At 44.2% G+C, this 17965-nt stretch overlaps 1 protein-coding gene across 4 annotated transcripts in view; it reads right to left on the minus strand.

Annotated features, from left to right (window-relative positions):
- The window catches only part of Egfr (epidermal growth factor receptor), a 145638-nt gene that overhangs the window by 21832 nt on the left and 105841 nt on the right, over positions 1-17965 (minus strand). For 3 of the 4 annotated variants that reach the window (XM_026819765.1, XM_018037245.2, XM_018037243.2), the window contains exon 2: positions 3296-3630. The exons of the other annotated variant lie outside the window; for it this stretch is intronic. In XM_026819765.1, coding sequence (XP_026675566.1) covers positions 3296-3428 — 133 coding nt within the window. In that variant the 5' untranslated portion in view covers positions 3429-3630. The remainder of the gene's footprint in view (positions 1-3295; positions 3631-17965) is intronic. 4 annotated transcript variants of the gene reach the window in all.

A 17965-nucleotide genomic window follows, 5' to 3' on the forward strand; every position in this document is an offset into this window, starting at 1 on the left:
TCGTGTAGCTTTTGGAATTTCTGTCACACGAACGAAACGGCGTTACTTCGATTTTATTGGTCAAACGTAGCCGGTCAGGCTGCGATTCAGACTTCACGATAATAAAATCGTTTTGAATACTTTCAGATAAGAATTTATGGTCATCGTTTCTATATTATTTTATTATTAAAGAACCATTCTTTCAATATTGAAATATTCATTTCTCTTCTTTTTCTCGATTTTATATCAGCCAAACTAAATACGACTTCTCAATTTACTCGACAATTATCTCTGAACTTTTAGGCATCGTGCTTTCCAATTTTGTTAGACAACTTTTAACTCAATTATAAAAAGAGTAAAACAATGTGCATTCCTCCAGTACGTCCAAAAATGGTTTAAAAAAAAGAGATAAAAAAATACAAAGGAGCAGTCTCCCCGAACGAACCAGAGTCGATCTCTCCGAATCAAGCGCAATCCCACGAGTACATAAATATCTGTCTAGCATATTGAACTGGTCATATTTCATGGGGGGGAGGGCAAAAAATGGCGAACGTCCCTCGGAAATCGCAATGTCTCAATCCGTCTCTTGGATCTCGTCAATATTCCGAGCGGTCAATTAAGGCATGCCTCCCAGATGTCCCCTTTCCTGATCCCGCACATACATACACGTCGATAGAGTTGTCGTCCAATCGTTACAAAACGAAACGATTGCTTGCATCACGTTCATGCTATCACTGTATCCTGCGTCCCTACGTCGACTTTCATATAAGTTTAAAATGCGAAGCTAACAGGATTCTGATCCAGGTCCACCCAGGAAGAAGCTTGCATCGATAACTGACAAAGAATTCTATGGACGAACGCATTAAAGAGATATTCCTCCGAAAGGACCATGTCGTCGATTGATTTAAAATTTTGAAGGGAAACAGGACCCCGGAGCAGTAGATGTCAAATTTAAAATTTGATATCTTTGGTTCTTTCTTAGTTTCCACGATATTAATAAGGAAGTAAGAAAACACAGTGACGACACACATACTAAAAAGGTGAATGAATAACATTTATTGGGTTCCATAAAATTCTAACAATTCACACGAATCACTATTCCAGCGTGAAGAGTTGTAAATTCGAAGATGTAAAAGTGTAACTACACGATTATAAAGATCCTGAAGTAGCGACGTTATTAGAACGAACACGTGTATTTTTTTTTGTCGGAGACGAATACACGATTGCTTTTAGTACACATGTGAAAGGATCGACGGAGCTATGCAGTGTATCAGACGATTACTGAAATCGAGTACCAAGTTGATAGAATTAATGCGTTCCGATCAAAGCAGGACCGCCTTTGTACAAACGAAACAAAAGGAAAAGAATTGGATGCGAGTTTTGGTTAATGTAAAAGCTAACGTGGCTAAAGCGTGCATGAAATCGGACCCTGCACAAAAAGTATCTTCCGATCGACGTGACTGTAACTACTTTTTGTCGAATGTCCAAAACGAATGTCTCCGTTAGCTCCAAAATTGTATTCATGGGGTCGACAAACGGAATCATACGGTATAAATTCTGAATAATAAAAATACCGAATAACAAAAATAATTAAAAAATTCAATCGAACAAAGTTCTATCTTAGCAGCGTAAAAATCATTGTAGCCTGTTGGAACACTTCGATTCTCACGTTCCGGATGAAAGACAAGCAGCAAATTCGTAACGTTAATTGACGCTTCGTTCGCGGTCATCGCGGAGATACATACGCTAAAAGCTCGGTACGATAAAGTGCACCGATTAACACAGCACTCGGTATAATCGCCGCGAAAAAAATGTCCATCGTTCGAACATCGCAAGGCAATAACACGTCGAACATATCTTTTTCCTACGGGAATAAAAACAAATGATCGAAGAAAATCGAAGAGCGGACCACGCAACGGACGCCGATGGCGCGGCGGCGCGGTGTGACTCGACGTAAGTTACCGTTTCTTAATGGCCCGCAAACGTATCGAACTCACCTTATCATGTTAATGGAAACCTTTATGCGGACCACTTTAGGCGATATCTCTCGAAATTGCAGCGCTTCCAGCGATCCTGGGTGGTTATCTACCTGACACGTCTTTGCATTCTGGACCGTGTTCAAACTCTCTTTAGCTATTCCACACTATTCGATTAGCTTGCTATTATTTGTTAGTTTTCATTTACTAATCTCCTAGTGTTTCGACGTGTTTTACTTACGATGATTGGTATTTCTCTAAATAATTTCTGTGATAAAAGAATTTTTATACCAATTCCGTTACTTTACAACGCATTTTCAATCCAGATATCCACAAGTTTATTTTCTTTATTGTCGAACGGTATTCTCATGGAGAACCGACCAACGTAAATCGAAGGCTTGTTGACGCATATAATGTCGAAGTTCGGTCGTATATCACGGGAAGAGAATCACGTGTGGTCCAGAAACGTATACAACGCACCGCGAGGTAACCATAGGGGCGCACAATAAAAGTAAACGGGAAATATCTCGACAGAGCAGCGTGGATGTGGGTCAGGCATCGACACCGCGCGCGATCGAGGGACGTCGAAGAAGGAGGAGGAGAAGGAATCTTGTCGTTACACGCGTGCCAGTTGCCTGGTGCACCTACAGAGCTCGTGGACCCGAAAGTAGTATAAATATTTCCTAGCTAGTCGGGATTTAAAGAGTTTCCCTTGAGTGGGAAGAACGGTACTTTCCAGGCACTTCGAGTAAAACGAGACCCTTCGGCCGGTTCGAGAAGCCACCCACACGGCCGTAAAGCTGGCGCAACGCTTTACTTTCTACCTTTCTAGCCGGCAACGATGATGTACGCCAGACCAGGAAGAGTTCTCTCTCACCGCTGCGCTGTACGTGGAAGATTTAGTCCGAAAGGTATTTTAAAACATGTCTTCATTTCGCTTAGCGTACGCGAACGGCACAATTGATATTCCCAGGCTAATATTTGATGCTCGTGGCATAATTCCAATACGCATGGAGGGAAGTACACGAGTACGTCTGAAAGATTGAATGCGCTTGGGAACGATAGATTTTCTATGAATGCTCCTTCGAGCACGATCTTGGAATTGACTGAACATTTTATTAACCTTTCAGATGTACTTGGTGCAAGTGTTCGAGCGATCGTAAGATCCAGTGATGTAGATACATCGAGAACTCTCTCAATATAATTATATGTACATAAATGACACGATGTGTCACATCACTTGTTCTTTGATCGTTCCCATATCGTTACTAGCTCTAAATTTTATACTCTATAGTGTATGAATTGGTATGATTAAAGGGGTTTTGCCGGGGACAACTCACTTTTTCCTTTGACAAATTCGGAGTTGAAGTCCGCTGACACGTCATAGCTACCAGCAATGATCAGTAGAAGAAATGTCACGCCGAAGAGGTTGCAGGTCGACAGCGTTCGTTGCCCGTGTCGGTGTTCGTACATGATGAGCTCTCATGCCCTTTACGAACCCATGGACCTTGCCAAGGTGATCTCGACAACGATTCCACTATCCTCGTGCTTCCTTCGATTGTCACCGACAAGGAGAATTTTGGAAGAGGTTCGGAGAAGTGTATCCAATGCTGCCATCGCTGTATTTTCACCGTGTCTCTCGCATGGTTCGTTTCAACTTGAAACTGCTTCGTGCCTGAAATTCGAATGAGATATCATTAGGAATGAAATTCAGCGAATGTTGAATGCTGATATGTTAATGTTAATATAATAAGTGAGTTAATAATAGAATATTGTGTTTAATATCGCACGGAGCTGCAGATTTTTAGCGATGGATATTTATAATTCCAATTACTCGATTATAGGTTCCCAGCGACTTTCCCAGAACAGTTTCCCAGAACGTGATACCGAGCTGAATCGATTCCCATACTCGGGCCGCGTTCCTCGATTTGGAAATAGAGCACATCGATCGTGAAAAAACATCTATTCGCCTTTTAAGCTGACAATTGTTTTGTCGTCGCCTCGGACCAAAAGGCCTCACCTCCTTCATTCGCAAGGGTTTCGCAGATTGTTTCGAACAGATCCGAGGCAGAAGAAGAAATAGGAGCGAGGCGAAGAAGAATAATAGTAGTGGAACAAGGACAAAAATCGAAGAGGAGAAATCGAAAGAGAAAGAGGAGAGACAATACGGCAAACAGCAGGTGTCTGGCTCTTCCCTTGGTCTTTCCTCTCTCCCGTTTCTTCGTCTTCGTTCGTTCGCGCGACGCGATCTCATCCCGGAGGCCCTCTCACGGCTCCTTCTTTGTTCTTTCGCACTCCCCGCGGAGTGGCGAACACGGGTTGCCTTATTCGGTCGCGACAGTCAACGATCAACTTAAACAAATGACATCGACTAGGGTTTCGTCGAGTCCTCCTCCCTTACGAGTAGCAGCGGCAGCCTGATTACCCGGAGACTCCACTCTCTCGCCCTCGCCCCTTCCCTGCTCGTTCGCTCGCTCGTCTATTAATTACGATCGTTTGCTGACCGTCTACAGCTGCGGCTCAGAGACTCGAACGAGCGGACGTGTCGATCGTAATTGTCGAGCATTCCTCGCGCTTCGTCCCCGCTTATTGCCTTGCTCGTCGTTTCTTGCACGAGCCTCTTCGCGTCGCGTCGGCCTTCCCTTTTCTAACTCTCTTCCTTCCATGGATGCAACTGTCGTCAAGGTACCAGGCTGTCTACCCGGTGAGAAAGACGTGGGACGCCTTCGAAGCTCGAAACACGACGGTAACGACAACGACGTGACCTAGGGTAGTGCCGTGAATAATTAATATTCATTGGCGAGTGATCTCAAAAACGAGAGGTAATTCTGGCCTCGTGACTTGATTCTAAATATGTGATTCGAATGCATCGACTCTTTCGATGAAGTAGATAATAGAAAAGTTATATTAATTTGGATTTGAGATCGAAGTGTTTGTATTTTAATGATTTCAAAACAGATTACAATTATAAACTAGAACACCATAAATCTTTTATAGTGCAAATATCATTACGAGCTGAAAACGTTTATCTACATATTCTGTTATATTGCGAAATAACCGTGTCAATGTATATCACATGGAAATGATTAAGGATTTCCACACGCGTTCACTCAACAATGTAACATTATCTTAGTCCTTTGAAAATATCTATTCTGCTACTTCACGGCAATACGATGTGGTTGCCAACTTGTGTTTATTTTGGCAAAAATCGTGTGGACAAATCACGTTGAACGAACCGGTTCTGTGTACTGCCGATGGTTCCGGTCGGCGGGCTCGCTCCGTGGTTAATAGACGGACACAGTGTTAGCCGCTAATTGCGCATTTTGTCGCAATCATTAATGAATTCGAGCGCATTTGGATTAATGGCTCGTTGAAACTCAACTGTTTCAGTCTGCGACGTAGTGAAATAGGTATGTATAGGATGTCCCAGAATGCACGATTTTTCTTTGAGGGTGTGAAAAGGGTGAAAGTCTGAGCCAAAAATTTCTCTACCACTTTTTTCCTCTAACTGCTAGGGTTGTAAGGGCTCTCAAATAGAAACAATAACAAAGCATTCAAATTTTAAAAATTATTGGGTGTTACATTAACAAAGCACTCTTCAAAATTTTAGAAGCTAATTAAGCAATATTATTTTTTAATTAAAGCATATTGGATAAATTTGTTGATTCTTTTTTAAAATCATCTCCTTCGATTGGGGCCATTCAAAAAGTAAAGTAGTTATTCGAGGTATTCTCGTATTCTTATTGCAACGTCGAAAGGGTAACGTGGTTCAGGACAAGTTGGATTGTCTCATTAGCGACGAGAGCTAGAAACTCAACAGAGAATGAAACGCGTTCTCGTAACGACGAGCTCCTTGTCAAAGTTCGAACAAGGAAGAGAAAGTTTCGTAATTATGCTGCTAGAAGGCCTGTGCTCCGAAGATTCATGCCTGGCTCGCAACCGAGTCGAAAGGTTTTAAACGAAAGTTTTCAGCGTCTTTGCAATCCATTCAGCCTTTCACTGATGGACTGTACGTTCCGCAATGACGTTACGTTAAGGATTAAATTATAAATTACAAAAAATTGTATTATTTATCTTCGATCGTCGATTTTGCTTGGCCATTATCATCGATCGACATCGACAGAATCAAAAATCGATTTCCTCCTTTTTTTTTCTTTTGCTCATCGGTCGAATCGAACGAAGGTACATTTATCATTGTTGCATTGCCTGAATTGACGCGTCGTTCCTTTTCGCGGTGACTAATCGGTGGGGTGTGTCCGGCGCGATCTCGTTAGCTTGTCCCCGGAGCCTCGATCCGCGCTTGTATTGCGTATCGCGCCGGGCGAATGGAAACGCTCACGTGCCAGTGTATCATGATATCGCGGCCCTTTCTCTTGTAATTACTTGCAAGAGAAAAGGCTTTGATATACGCGCACCGAATTTTCATGTTTCTGTTCTCCCGGCTGGCAATAACTAAAGTGGTTTAACTGGTCGTTAGAGAACGTAGAACGCACTCGGACTATTTTTGAAAACAAAAGAGACAGTATGTTGTCGTGCACGTAATGCAAGTTCTACGCCTCATACATCAATGACTGCTACAAGATTTTTTAATAATTCTTAATTACATACATAGAACATACACGTCACATTTATATGAGATTATAGGCTCATTTTTATTTGAAAGTTACGTGTAACTGCAATTTTAATTAATACAAAATAATGCTGTTTCTTGGACAAATAATTGTATCTTGTATGACATAAGCCAAGACTCAATAAACGAAAGGCTGACGTATCGCACACTCACGATGTCGCCTGTTTGCAGACTGATATCGTTCAGCACGGTTTTATTAACGTCAACCGTGAGGAGGAGATTAAGAGGCGCGGTTCATAGACTCGCCAAAATAAAGATATCACGAGGTAAATAAACCGTTTCGTCACTCACATTACGCTCGTATCGTGCAAATTGCATTGTCATCGAAATGTGAATCGTCCAGGAACCCTGATTAGATCACCAATCTCCTCTGACTAGATTCAACTTTCATTGCCAATTGTTCAACCCTCTTTCGATTATCATTATCGCCATCCATCGTACTACATACATATAGACAAATAGATCCAGCCTGTTGGATGACTAACCCAGTTGATAACAAACCGGATAACCCGTAGGCGGTGAAAATGCGAGAACAAAGTTTAATAATTCAACCGAGCAGACGGTGAGGGGATGAAGGAAGTCGCGTTCACGGTAAAAAACCTGGAATTTTCTCTCGGAGTGGAGAACCGCGAAGAAAAGAATCTTCCAGAGAAACTTGGTCGAACGCGGAGTGCCACGGATGCCGGAGCGGAGTTCGCAAAATGACGACGAGAGAAAAAAATCCGGAGGGAAGGAAGAAAGGGAAAGAAGAAGAAAAAGAAGAAGAATCGTGGCGAGGCAAGCTGGGACCGCTTGGCCAGATCCCGGCATACGGTCGACGTCTGTTGTATTTATCGACGCAAGTCGTCCACCTATGTTCCTTCGAGGCTGCTCCTCGAGCATCCTCCTTTATCTACAGAGCCCGGTCCTCACCTCCCCCCTGACCGTTTGGGCCAACCTTGGGAGCATAAAAGCGGCGTCTTTTGAGGGAGAGGAACCGTGGCAAAAAAAGGGCCGGGGAACACGGCGAGCAACCGTGTTAACTGCGCTGCTTATGCATTCATATCCTTGTTTCGCGACAACCTGCTGATTGTTTCCACAAAACGCGACAAACCCCCTCGGTACCCGTGTCCGGGCCGGTTTTTCAGTGGCCCCGACCACGCCGAACACGCTCACTGCCGCCCCAGACGCAACGCAGCACCGGCAAAAAGGATCAATTTGTATGCGGGTGAACGCTTCGACACTCGCTCTCTCTCCCCCGGTCTCCAAGGCTGTGTAACGTCCGTACAATGGTCACGGGGGATGTTGACGACGGAGACACCGATGAAATAGCCGACGGGGATCACCGTGAGCCACCAGGAAGTGCGACCTCGATATTGTGATTAAGCACACGGTCATTGCCTTTAGTCAGTTTAGGAGAAGTTGGCTCGTGTATTGAAAGTCGTGGCACGTGCGAGATAAACAGGAGTTTTGAAGGAAGTGAACGTGGTTGCACGAACATTAGTTTAATTGGATTGAATTTATTAGATAGAACAAGAGAATTTTACTAATAGGACTTCTACTTCCTCCTCTACTTCGAATTTACTGTAAAATACCCAAGCAATGTCATAGGCCCTAAAAATGGACCTCGACGACGCGACGGGCGGGTGAGTACAGCGAACGTTTGTCGAAATGTCGAGCGGACTGGGCCCGCGGCGCGAGTCGTGGCAATAAACGAGCGTAAAGTACGGGTCCGAGCGATTAACATAAATTAACGTTGTTTACCCGCGCGTAATATTTCTTCGCGGGCATATCGTGAGCGTGATTTATCGTAACGAGGTATCGCGCGGGACACACGCCGCGCCGCGCCTGGCCTCTCGCTCCGTAGGAAACAAAGAAGAAAAGGCAGAAAACTGCCACGGATGAAATACAACCGCGACTTCTGCCGCGTTAGAATTTCTCCGTACGTGCCGGAGTTAACGGTATAACTCTCCGTCTCCCTACGTCGCGTCGTCAGCCCTTTCGTCAGCGCTTCTCTATCGTGGATGGGCTATCGGTTGCCGCTGCAAGAAAGTCTGATTACGAATTCATGATAACAGGATAGAAGATACCGCGATAGGGAGCTGTGGAACGGAGTAGAGAGACGAAAATGTTCTCGGACGTAGTTGTTGACGGGACGTATGAAAAATCGTAGAAGGAGAGAGATCGGAGATTGAGCGAAGCGCGACACCAGGGACCCCACCTAAGAGTGCGACGAAATTGATTGCACCGGTCAAAGGGAGCCGAATCGATCGTCAATCAAGCCTGGAGAACTCAGCGATAATTGACCGAGAAAGAGGGAGCATTCGGTCCAGAAGAACAGGTTGAAAAAAATTAAGGAGATGCGAATAACAGACGGCGACGAAGATGATGAAGAAGAATAAGGAACCAGACCGAGAAAAAGGGGAAGAAGAAGGTGAACGGAGAGTGGGACCATGCTAAAGGAAGGACAGGAGGGAGAATAAGTAACGGTAACGAAGGACGTGAGCGCTATTTCGATGCTTTCGGAGTAACGAGGATAGTTTGAGGCATCTCGAGGATGTCCAATTCGAGATACCTAGAGGGGTACGCGCGATCTGTCTCCTCTGTGGATCGCTGGGATCTGGGATCATGAGATTCTCTCTTTTTCTCTCGCTCTATCCTTTACGCGTCGTTTCGTGGCATCCGCTCGCTCGCGAACTTTGATTTAGAACACGGCACAATCGCCGGTGTCCATTCGCCTGTGTTCGTCCGGGGCAAAAACGGCCTCTGCTTAACCAATTGAGAGCGAGCCGCCGTGCTGGTCCCACCGGCCCGATCGCTCTTCTCTGTACTGGCTCACTTTCCCACTGGCCCGTATATGGCACAACATTTTATCTTCTATGGCCCTCGTAGCAAGGGATTGCACGATCGGAACCCCGACCGGACCCCGGGACTCCGACCTTCTTTTTTCCTTGCATCGCGATACAACGGGCCACGTTGCTTTTCGATGCAAATGTGTGTCACCCACAGAGCAATTGCGCCACGTGCGCTTTATACTGGATAACTGAGATTTATGACTTCGCATATTTGAGATTTTCGTGATATGCCATCGCAGAGTAAAAAAAATTTCTCAGACGAGTTTTTATAGATATTACATGACAGGGGTCTTCCATGATCAGATCTCTTCTACTAGTATTTCGATATTTAACAAGTTACAAACGAATATTCACTATTAAATACATGCGCAGATAAATATAAGTTACAGTAATCGTCCGGGATAATTAGCAACTAAAGGTATCCGCGGCCCGAGAACCAAACCAGCTGCGCTCGAGGAAAACGAGAAACGTTCCTTGAGCTGATCGAAGCTTCCAGTTGCAGCGAATTGGATCCGCGGTTTGCTAATAACATTCGTGACTTCGTGACGATTTCCTATGGCTCGAGCTGTGGCACGAGGCGGTGCGACGTTGCCGAGAGGAAAGTCAGGAAAGGGAGAAGAAAAGGAAGGTCTGGAAATCCTCTTCTCGTGGATCGGCGCTCACGATCGCGGAGCTCGGTTCTTTCCAGGAAGAAGACGTTGCCCGACCGAGTGGTTGGCTGGCTATGCACCACGATGGAATTTCAAGCCACGAAGCGAAGTTCTCTCTTTTCGCGTCGCGTACCTCCGATCCGACCTCTGCACCTCGTGAGCGGAGCTCCAGATCGTGACTGCGAACTGCTCACGGCGAAACGTGGCTCTTCGTGTTGCACGTATCTGCCACCGCGAATCTAACTGAGAACCGGTCAATCTCGCTGGAAGACTTTCGAGTTTCCGAGAACTGTGGCCACTCACGAAACCGACCTGCACCTTCGACCAAAAAGAATCCCGTTTCCCTTTACTTCTCTACTTCTCCACCATAACGGATGATCGACACGCGAATCTATAGTTGCAATCGATGCACCGAGTGCTTAGGCGAAGAAATTCTTAGGCAAGAGTTATTTATTCTACACGATCTAGATTAAAGAAAAATATCCAATAGTGTAAAAAGTACAACGTATCCAACGCAACGGTAACCTCTATGAAGTATATTATCAGTAATAATATATCTCAATAAAAAAAATAAATTTCTCACTACATCAATCAGTTATGATAGGAACACAAAGTATATAAAATAAGGACTGGGTGGCTTTAAACGGAAGGTAATCCATGAAGAATCATGGGGGAACAGAGAAACCGAGGTCAGTAATTAGTCAAATGAGCAATCGTTCTGGCCACCTGTGGGGAAGGACCCGAGGTCCAAAATGATTACCCGGTTTGTAAAGTAGCACGAGTAATGAAAGTATGTAATTATTATTATTTCGTCGCACGTGAGGCGTGCAACTTACTCCCTTTTTTAGTGCGGGGCTTTTTATGAAGATATGTTAATTAATGCACGTTCGCGCGTAAGACGATTGTCCGTTTCCTCCGACCATTAGGCAATTTCGTCGTTCCGATTATTAATCGCTTACTTTAACTCAGAATAACTAATTACATATTTTATCATGTATATTAAAACAAATTACTCTAACTTCTGATTCTCTTTTCATGTGCAATTGAATTAAAAATTTTATTTGTAAGTAGCATTTCACGGATTACTTAATTATTTATGAGTAGATGCCTAATAATGCAATTTGGGAATAAAATGATTTGATATTTATCACGATCTTGCATACATTTTGTACTTATCGATAAGAGAGATATATATTTCATGTAAACAGAAAACGTTAATGTTTGATTTAGAAAACACCTTTCTGCTGGAACACCTTTAGAAAATAAAATTCTTGGATTACTTTCTCTGTTAAGTTCCACGATCATTCGAGTGTATTGTTAATGTTTTCTAACGAATGGTGTGCCTTCGGGTCGCTATAACAAATTACTGGTAACTATCCGATAGCATCAGCGGAGGCGCGAACGCCGTCTCGAGTTCGTGAAAGATCGCGAGGTTACACCGAGGGGCTAATCAATGCCTTTCACCTTCCCGAATGCATCATACATTTAGAAACTTCAATTGAAACGAAAATTACTGCCTTCGTACAGAGAAACAAATACGCGTTTCCAGTGAAGAAACTAATTTGTTATTATGTTATATATTATATTATATAGTCGTGTTAATAAAAAAATTATAATACTGAAGCATGTATAATATCTTGTCGTACAAGTTACAGTGATATTCTGGAAGAATTTTTAATACGCTTTTTAAGCGGAGAAGTGCAAATGCATAACGTCCCAGTGAATTTTTGCGTCAACACGTGAATCAGTTGACTTTGCGATAACTTTCAGTAAACGTTCCGTTACAAATACGAGAGTCCTGAACCGTCTACGTCGCTTGTATAATTTGTGAATTGTTTCGCAGGAGCTGCAGAAAGTTGTCACTTTTACGCGTGTAGCCGAAATACTTAAGTAACGTAAATACTGCAGAAGTTTACGTATTTTATTATTTTTCACACACAAAAAATGAAATTTGAATCATATTAAGTTATTTTATTTGTTTAATTATTTGTTATTCTTTAATGTTTACCACGTTTTGTTTCTTAAATTTACTTTAATTTAAGTTGAATGTCCATCGCGTGAAATCAATTCAAAGTGTTTTAAGCAAATCTCTCGTAATAATGGCGAGACCGAAGAGAGGAAAGATTGCGAAGATAAGAGCGGGACGTCGGGGTTCGTTGCATTGTGCAGCGTCGAAGATGCCGGCGTTAAAGTCACGCCGCAACGTGGCACGCTGCGGCAACGATCTCGAAGATCCTTATCCAACGATTTCTACCCGCGAGGTTTCGTCGAGTTCAAAGCACCGCCGGTGTCATTTTTCAAGATTTACTTGCACCATGCAATCGCACAAAGAAGCTGCCAGCAGCAAGCATGTAGATAGTTTAAAGAATGCAGTTGACTTCGTGACGAGATTTAAAAACTGAGTGGATCGCCAGAATCGATTTAATCACGACTGTCTTGGTCACGAAATTGAACTCGTGATATTTGAGACGCGGGGTATGCGTGTACGAATGATTGATTGATGAATGATTAACTTGCGACCTGAAGCGATTCAAAACGATTCGAGATTAAAAATTCGTTTGTTTAACATGATATTTTGTAACCCGACTGACATGGTACGTCGTGCGTGGTAGGAAGATTTGGAACATCTTTAATCCTCGCCTTTGGTTCCTCCTCAAAATTATAGGAGTAGAAGTACATTTATGGAATAGCTTGTCTCGATCCTGTATATTTAAAAAGTGGAAATTGTTTAAAACAAATATATATAATGAACCGTTTAAAATACGTATTGGGTATCAACGTCCGTCGCATTCCATCCCGTAAGACCCCGTCTAAACAATTTACCTTCGAGAATACTTTCAAAATTTTAACAGCACTACGAACAAAATAATTTCTAAATTACCTGTTTGATAATTTCCTTCTCTTAAAGAATGCCAAATTCCGTCTTTAAAAAAATTATTTTGTTCGAGATCGGTGCAGATCAAATCTTATTGTGTATTACAATTAAAACGAACTTACTTTCAAAGATGGAGCAATAATAAGCGAGAAACGTGCAGAAAGAGTGAACAGGAAATACCACCAAACGGAGGTTCACGTGTCGAAGTCCGCACGGGGCTTGCTCTATCGAGTCAAAAAGGAGAACGATTCTAGGAATCTCCATCGTTCCGAACACTTGAAGAATGGGACGGTATCCGTACAGACGCAATCTAGAAAACCCTCAGTGGAGACGATCTATTCAGTGCCTTCTACTCACAAGCGTCGTAACACGATATGCTCGGCTAAGAAACCACCGATCGGTAGACGCTGCATCGTGAAGAACGTGGACAAGCTGGTGGAGCCGAAGCAAAGGATCGACGAGCTCGGGAAGTTGGTAGGGAAAGAGCCACGATCGTACGCGCAGCTGATAGCCAGTTACAACGAAGCGATTTACGGTACGGACGGTATGGGGAATCAGAAAGATGGCTTCAACTGCGTGATCAACGGGATACGCAGGAGTCCCTTTAGTACCACCACCGCGACCACAGTTTCTACGAAGTGGAAGAATAAACACAAGGGAAACAAGAATGGGAACATTTGCTCCACTGGCTTCAACGTGTTCAATCAAGATGCTAAGTTTAGCAGTGAGGCAGCACCCAAATATAATTGCCAATACGACGGTGGGAGCTTGATCAATAACATCGAAGAGAAATACAACGAATTCGAGAGGACGTATTTGTCGTACGCGACGGTGATGGAGAAGTACAGCGATACGTTGAATCTCACTCCCGACATGTTAGCACCTACTCATCTGATACACAAACGCAACGTGTCGACGAAACTGGATGAAATTCTCCTCGACTCGAAGAGCGTTGATAAGATGGATAGTATAACCGGTACCAAAAATAGTGGTATTTCCGAACGAATAAGCAACCAAATGGAAATGCAGGAACGAGATAACTGGATGACCAAAGTGGACGACGTAATAAAAGATCTGAAACGAATCACCTCGAAGATCGAGACGTCCGAGACCAAGACGAACGACAGCTGGATGCTGCAGTCGGTGAAGGAACGTGCCCAATGGCTGGACAGGGTGGTCCAAGCTCACAAGAAAAGCATCGTGGAAAGGAAAACGAATGAAAACGCGAAAACTACGTTGTCGGTAGCGAACGAGAACGAGGACCTACCTTTTACATTCATGGCGAACGAGAAATCGTCGAATTCTATCACGGGGTACATGAAACGTGATTCGGTATCCTCGAACTCATCTCCGTACAGTTCGTCACAGACGCCGACGAAAGTGTCAGCAGGCTCATCGAAGGAACCGCAGATCGAACTGAGAATGACACCATCGCAGAACGAGTCCATCGTATCCATCAACTACGACGAGCAGACGACGAGAACGGCCGGGTCTAACAACAGCGAACAGCTCTCGGTCGTGATTTCCTCGAAGAAGAATCCAACTAGCAGCGCGACCGCGAATCAAAACCCGCGTTCAGATTTCGGTACGATGCAGATATCCATCAGCGAGACCACGGTGCCAGTGAAGCAGCTCGAGTTTTCCATCAACGGCAAACCGGTGTCGGAATTGAAGAGCATTGTTGCCAGATCTGACAAACTGGACGTGGTCAGCTCGATGGACAAGGTGGAGATCAGGATCCCGTCAAAAAACGGCGCCAGCTTGGCGGCCACACAGGCGAGATCGAACATCGCGGCCACTGCTAAACCCGTGCTGAATCTCCAGATAGCCGCGAAATTCAACGAGCCACGGTTTCAACAGCCGAGAGGTGCGGAAATAAAGACTGAAACTCCGCACATGACTCCGCCGTCGCAACCTACACAACCTAAGACGCCGCCCGTGCCTCGTGCGCCTCCGGTGCCCACCAGACCTCCGAGGACGCACAATTTTTTCAACGCGGACTCAATACAATCTGAACCAGCGAACATAGCCGTATCGAAGGAAGAGACGTTGATAAACGAGGCGTCGAAGATGAACACGGGATCGTCGAGCGTAACGAACGCTAAAGAGGCAGAGAACATGGCGGGAACTAAACGAATGGGTACTTTTTCCAGGAGCAACACTCACACTTCCGTACGGACCGATGAAACCGTTCTGAAAACGCTCAGTCCCTCACAAACCACAAAACCCAGTGACCCTGTAATCAGGATAAGCACGAGCGCCACAGAGCAAACCAACAAGCAGAATAGAACTGATTCGGACAATCGAGTTGCCACGACTATAATTCCCTGGTGGTCATCCGACGCATCTTTCACGAAAATTAGGAAGAAGGAAAATCTTCCGAAGAATTTGGAGCCATTCCAAAGTGAAACAATAATTCTGAAGCAACCCAAGCAATCGAACGCACAGCAACTTGGACAGCCTTCAAACGCATCGCAGGAGATCGAACAGACCAAAGAACACGTTTCCAGCGCGTCACAAAAAGTGGAACAGAAGTTACATACCGAAACTGCGCCAGTTCAGAAACAGGATACCGAAATTAGTAAAATTCAGAAAGTTGAGGAGTCGGCTGATAATCAGGCTGCTCAGGCAGCAGTCGAGAGTAGTTCAAAGAATGTCCAACCTGATACAGCGAGCATAGCTCGAGTTAGATGTTCGCAGTGGCCATCGAAACAGGGCAATAGAACAACAAAAAAAACGAAATATCGCGTTAGGAGCAGCCTCCATGGTAGGAAAGTGTCTCCAAGAGCAAAGAACGAAGCTCCATACGTTGCAGCGCATCCGCCGAAAGTCATTAAATACGTTCCCTTGGAGCCGCAAAGAGTGAACGTGGAAAAGAAGTTTGAATCGACTGAGAAACCGATCGCTGAAGGTCAGCCGAAAACTGCCCAAAAGGTGGAGAGCCAGAAGCTCGAGACGGAAAGTACGAAGATAGAGAGGTCAGTGGTTCATGGTCCTGAGTCGCAAATTGGGCAAACAAATGTGCAAAATTCAAACACGTTACTCAAAGAGGAGAACGAGTTGAAGGGCGATGTTAACAAATCTGCCGATGTTTCAGCAAAACCAACGTCACCCACTAGCAAACTTGCAACGACCGCTGGCAAAGAGGGAAAACAGCCCGAAAGAGATGTTACAACTAAGAAGAGTTTGCCGAGCAAAGCTGTCGACGTGGACGATCGAATCAAGGAAATATTGAAGTCGATGAAACCAATCGAGAAGAGAAAAGACGGCACGTTGATCGACTTCGGTGTAATCGTGCCGTCGAGGAGGCCATCGATGAAGGTCAGGCAGATCCCAAAAATCCCAACCGGCAATCCCGCTAAGGCACCCGAAAGAGAACCTACCTCATCGTCTCAAGACAAAATCGTCGAACCGGAGAAAGTTTCGTCGACGAAGAAACAGATGTTGACGGAGCCGAAGAATACGGTGGAACAGCCGAAAATCGTCGAGCCGGAGAAGATATCGTCGGTGAAGAAAGAAATTGGTGTCACGACCATTAATGTAAAGTACGAGACGAAAGCCAACAACGAAACTCAGGCGAAGCAGCTTCAAACCGGAAAACCTGTCACGGAGACAGTCGAGCAAAAAAATGCTGCTAAGACAGAGAAAAGTAATTTGGTAGCTAACAAGAGCGGTACTTCGTCGATTTTCGAATCCAAACCGAGTATTTCAAACCCGAAACAAACTTCCAGTGTCAGTAGCAAACCAGTTCCTAAGCGACCGAATACAGCCAACGTTCTTTTAGGCGAAAATTCTTCTAATCAGTCTGTCAAGGCTTCACAAAAATCGAGCGAGGGTACTGTCAAGTCTTCACGCTTGGAAAGACCGAAGACCGTCTCTTCCGGAACTTCCAAAAATCTTGAAAGGAAGGAAGCGAAAACTGTTTTGAAGCCCGCGAAACCAGGCAAGGCCCCGTTAGAAGGAACGATTCCTGTATCATCCAGAGCGGCAGACAAAACGAAGAAACTCAATAATGTATCAAAAATCGATCTGCAGAAGTCGACTAAAAGCGATACTGAAGCGAATGCTAAAGTCAGTACCAAAACCACTAAACCCGATGATTCATCTTTGAAGATATCCGCTACCGACATAACCGAGTTGGAAAAGAATAAAAGTCGAACTGGCATGGCGCCGTTCGAAGGAACCATTTTGCGTCCACCAAAGCATCCAGATAGTCTGTCAAAACTGCTGAACGTTAACGAGGAGAGGAAAGTGAGTGCCGACTTGGCTAAGCAGAAAAGAAGTGATTTCTTCAAGTTCACCAAAAAGCCTCCGAATAAGGGAGGCGGTGGCAGTGGCACAGAATCCAGCGGACCAGTGGGCACTCTAAGGGGACCAGGTGGTCCGAGGTCACAGTACGATGGCGCCGAGACACCTGTCACGTGTACCGAGAATAAACAACATAAGAATCCCAGCCTTGATGAGGATTCTAATGGCGCCTGTATACTATTCTCTAGCGAACGCGAGATGCCGGTGAAGAATATACTGTATACGTCCTGGTTGCAACGTTTCAAAAAGAAATATGATGACGATAAAACTGTCCAGTAACTTTAATGTTGTGACATTGCTTTGTGGTGAATCCTAACCGGAATTTCTAAATTATCTGCCTGACCCGAGAGACAGCTTCCTAAATTGAAATACTCAAAAGCAACACGATTGCATTTGGTAAATGTCTTATTGTACTTTTTTTATAAGGTGAATGCTTTCTTGTATCTGTTACCTAACTTTATTGTCATTATAGGTAGTGACCCATCTTTTTGTAAAAGAAATATAAATAAATGGGTGAACCACAAATCAAACGATCTTTTTATTGCCTTCTTTCATTATTCTTATTTATTTATTAACTGGATTTTCATTATCCCGATTTATTCTTATTTCAAGATTTTATTTAATATTTGAAAATTTTTGGTGTCAAAAAATGTGCATATAACATCTAAGAGATATCCGATCAATTTTAATTAACTGACTCTTGCAAAAAGGAA

This window comes from Ceratina calcarata, unplaced genomic scaffold (assembly GCF_001652005.2).
Source record: "Ceratina calcarata isolate Rehan_Ccalc_2016 unplaced genomic scaffold, ASM165200v1 scaffold162, whole genome shotgun sequence".
In the NCBI taxonomy this organism is placed as follows: domain Eukaryota; kingdom Metazoa; phylum Arthropoda; class Insecta; order Hymenoptera; family Apidae; genus Ceratina; species Ceratina calcarata.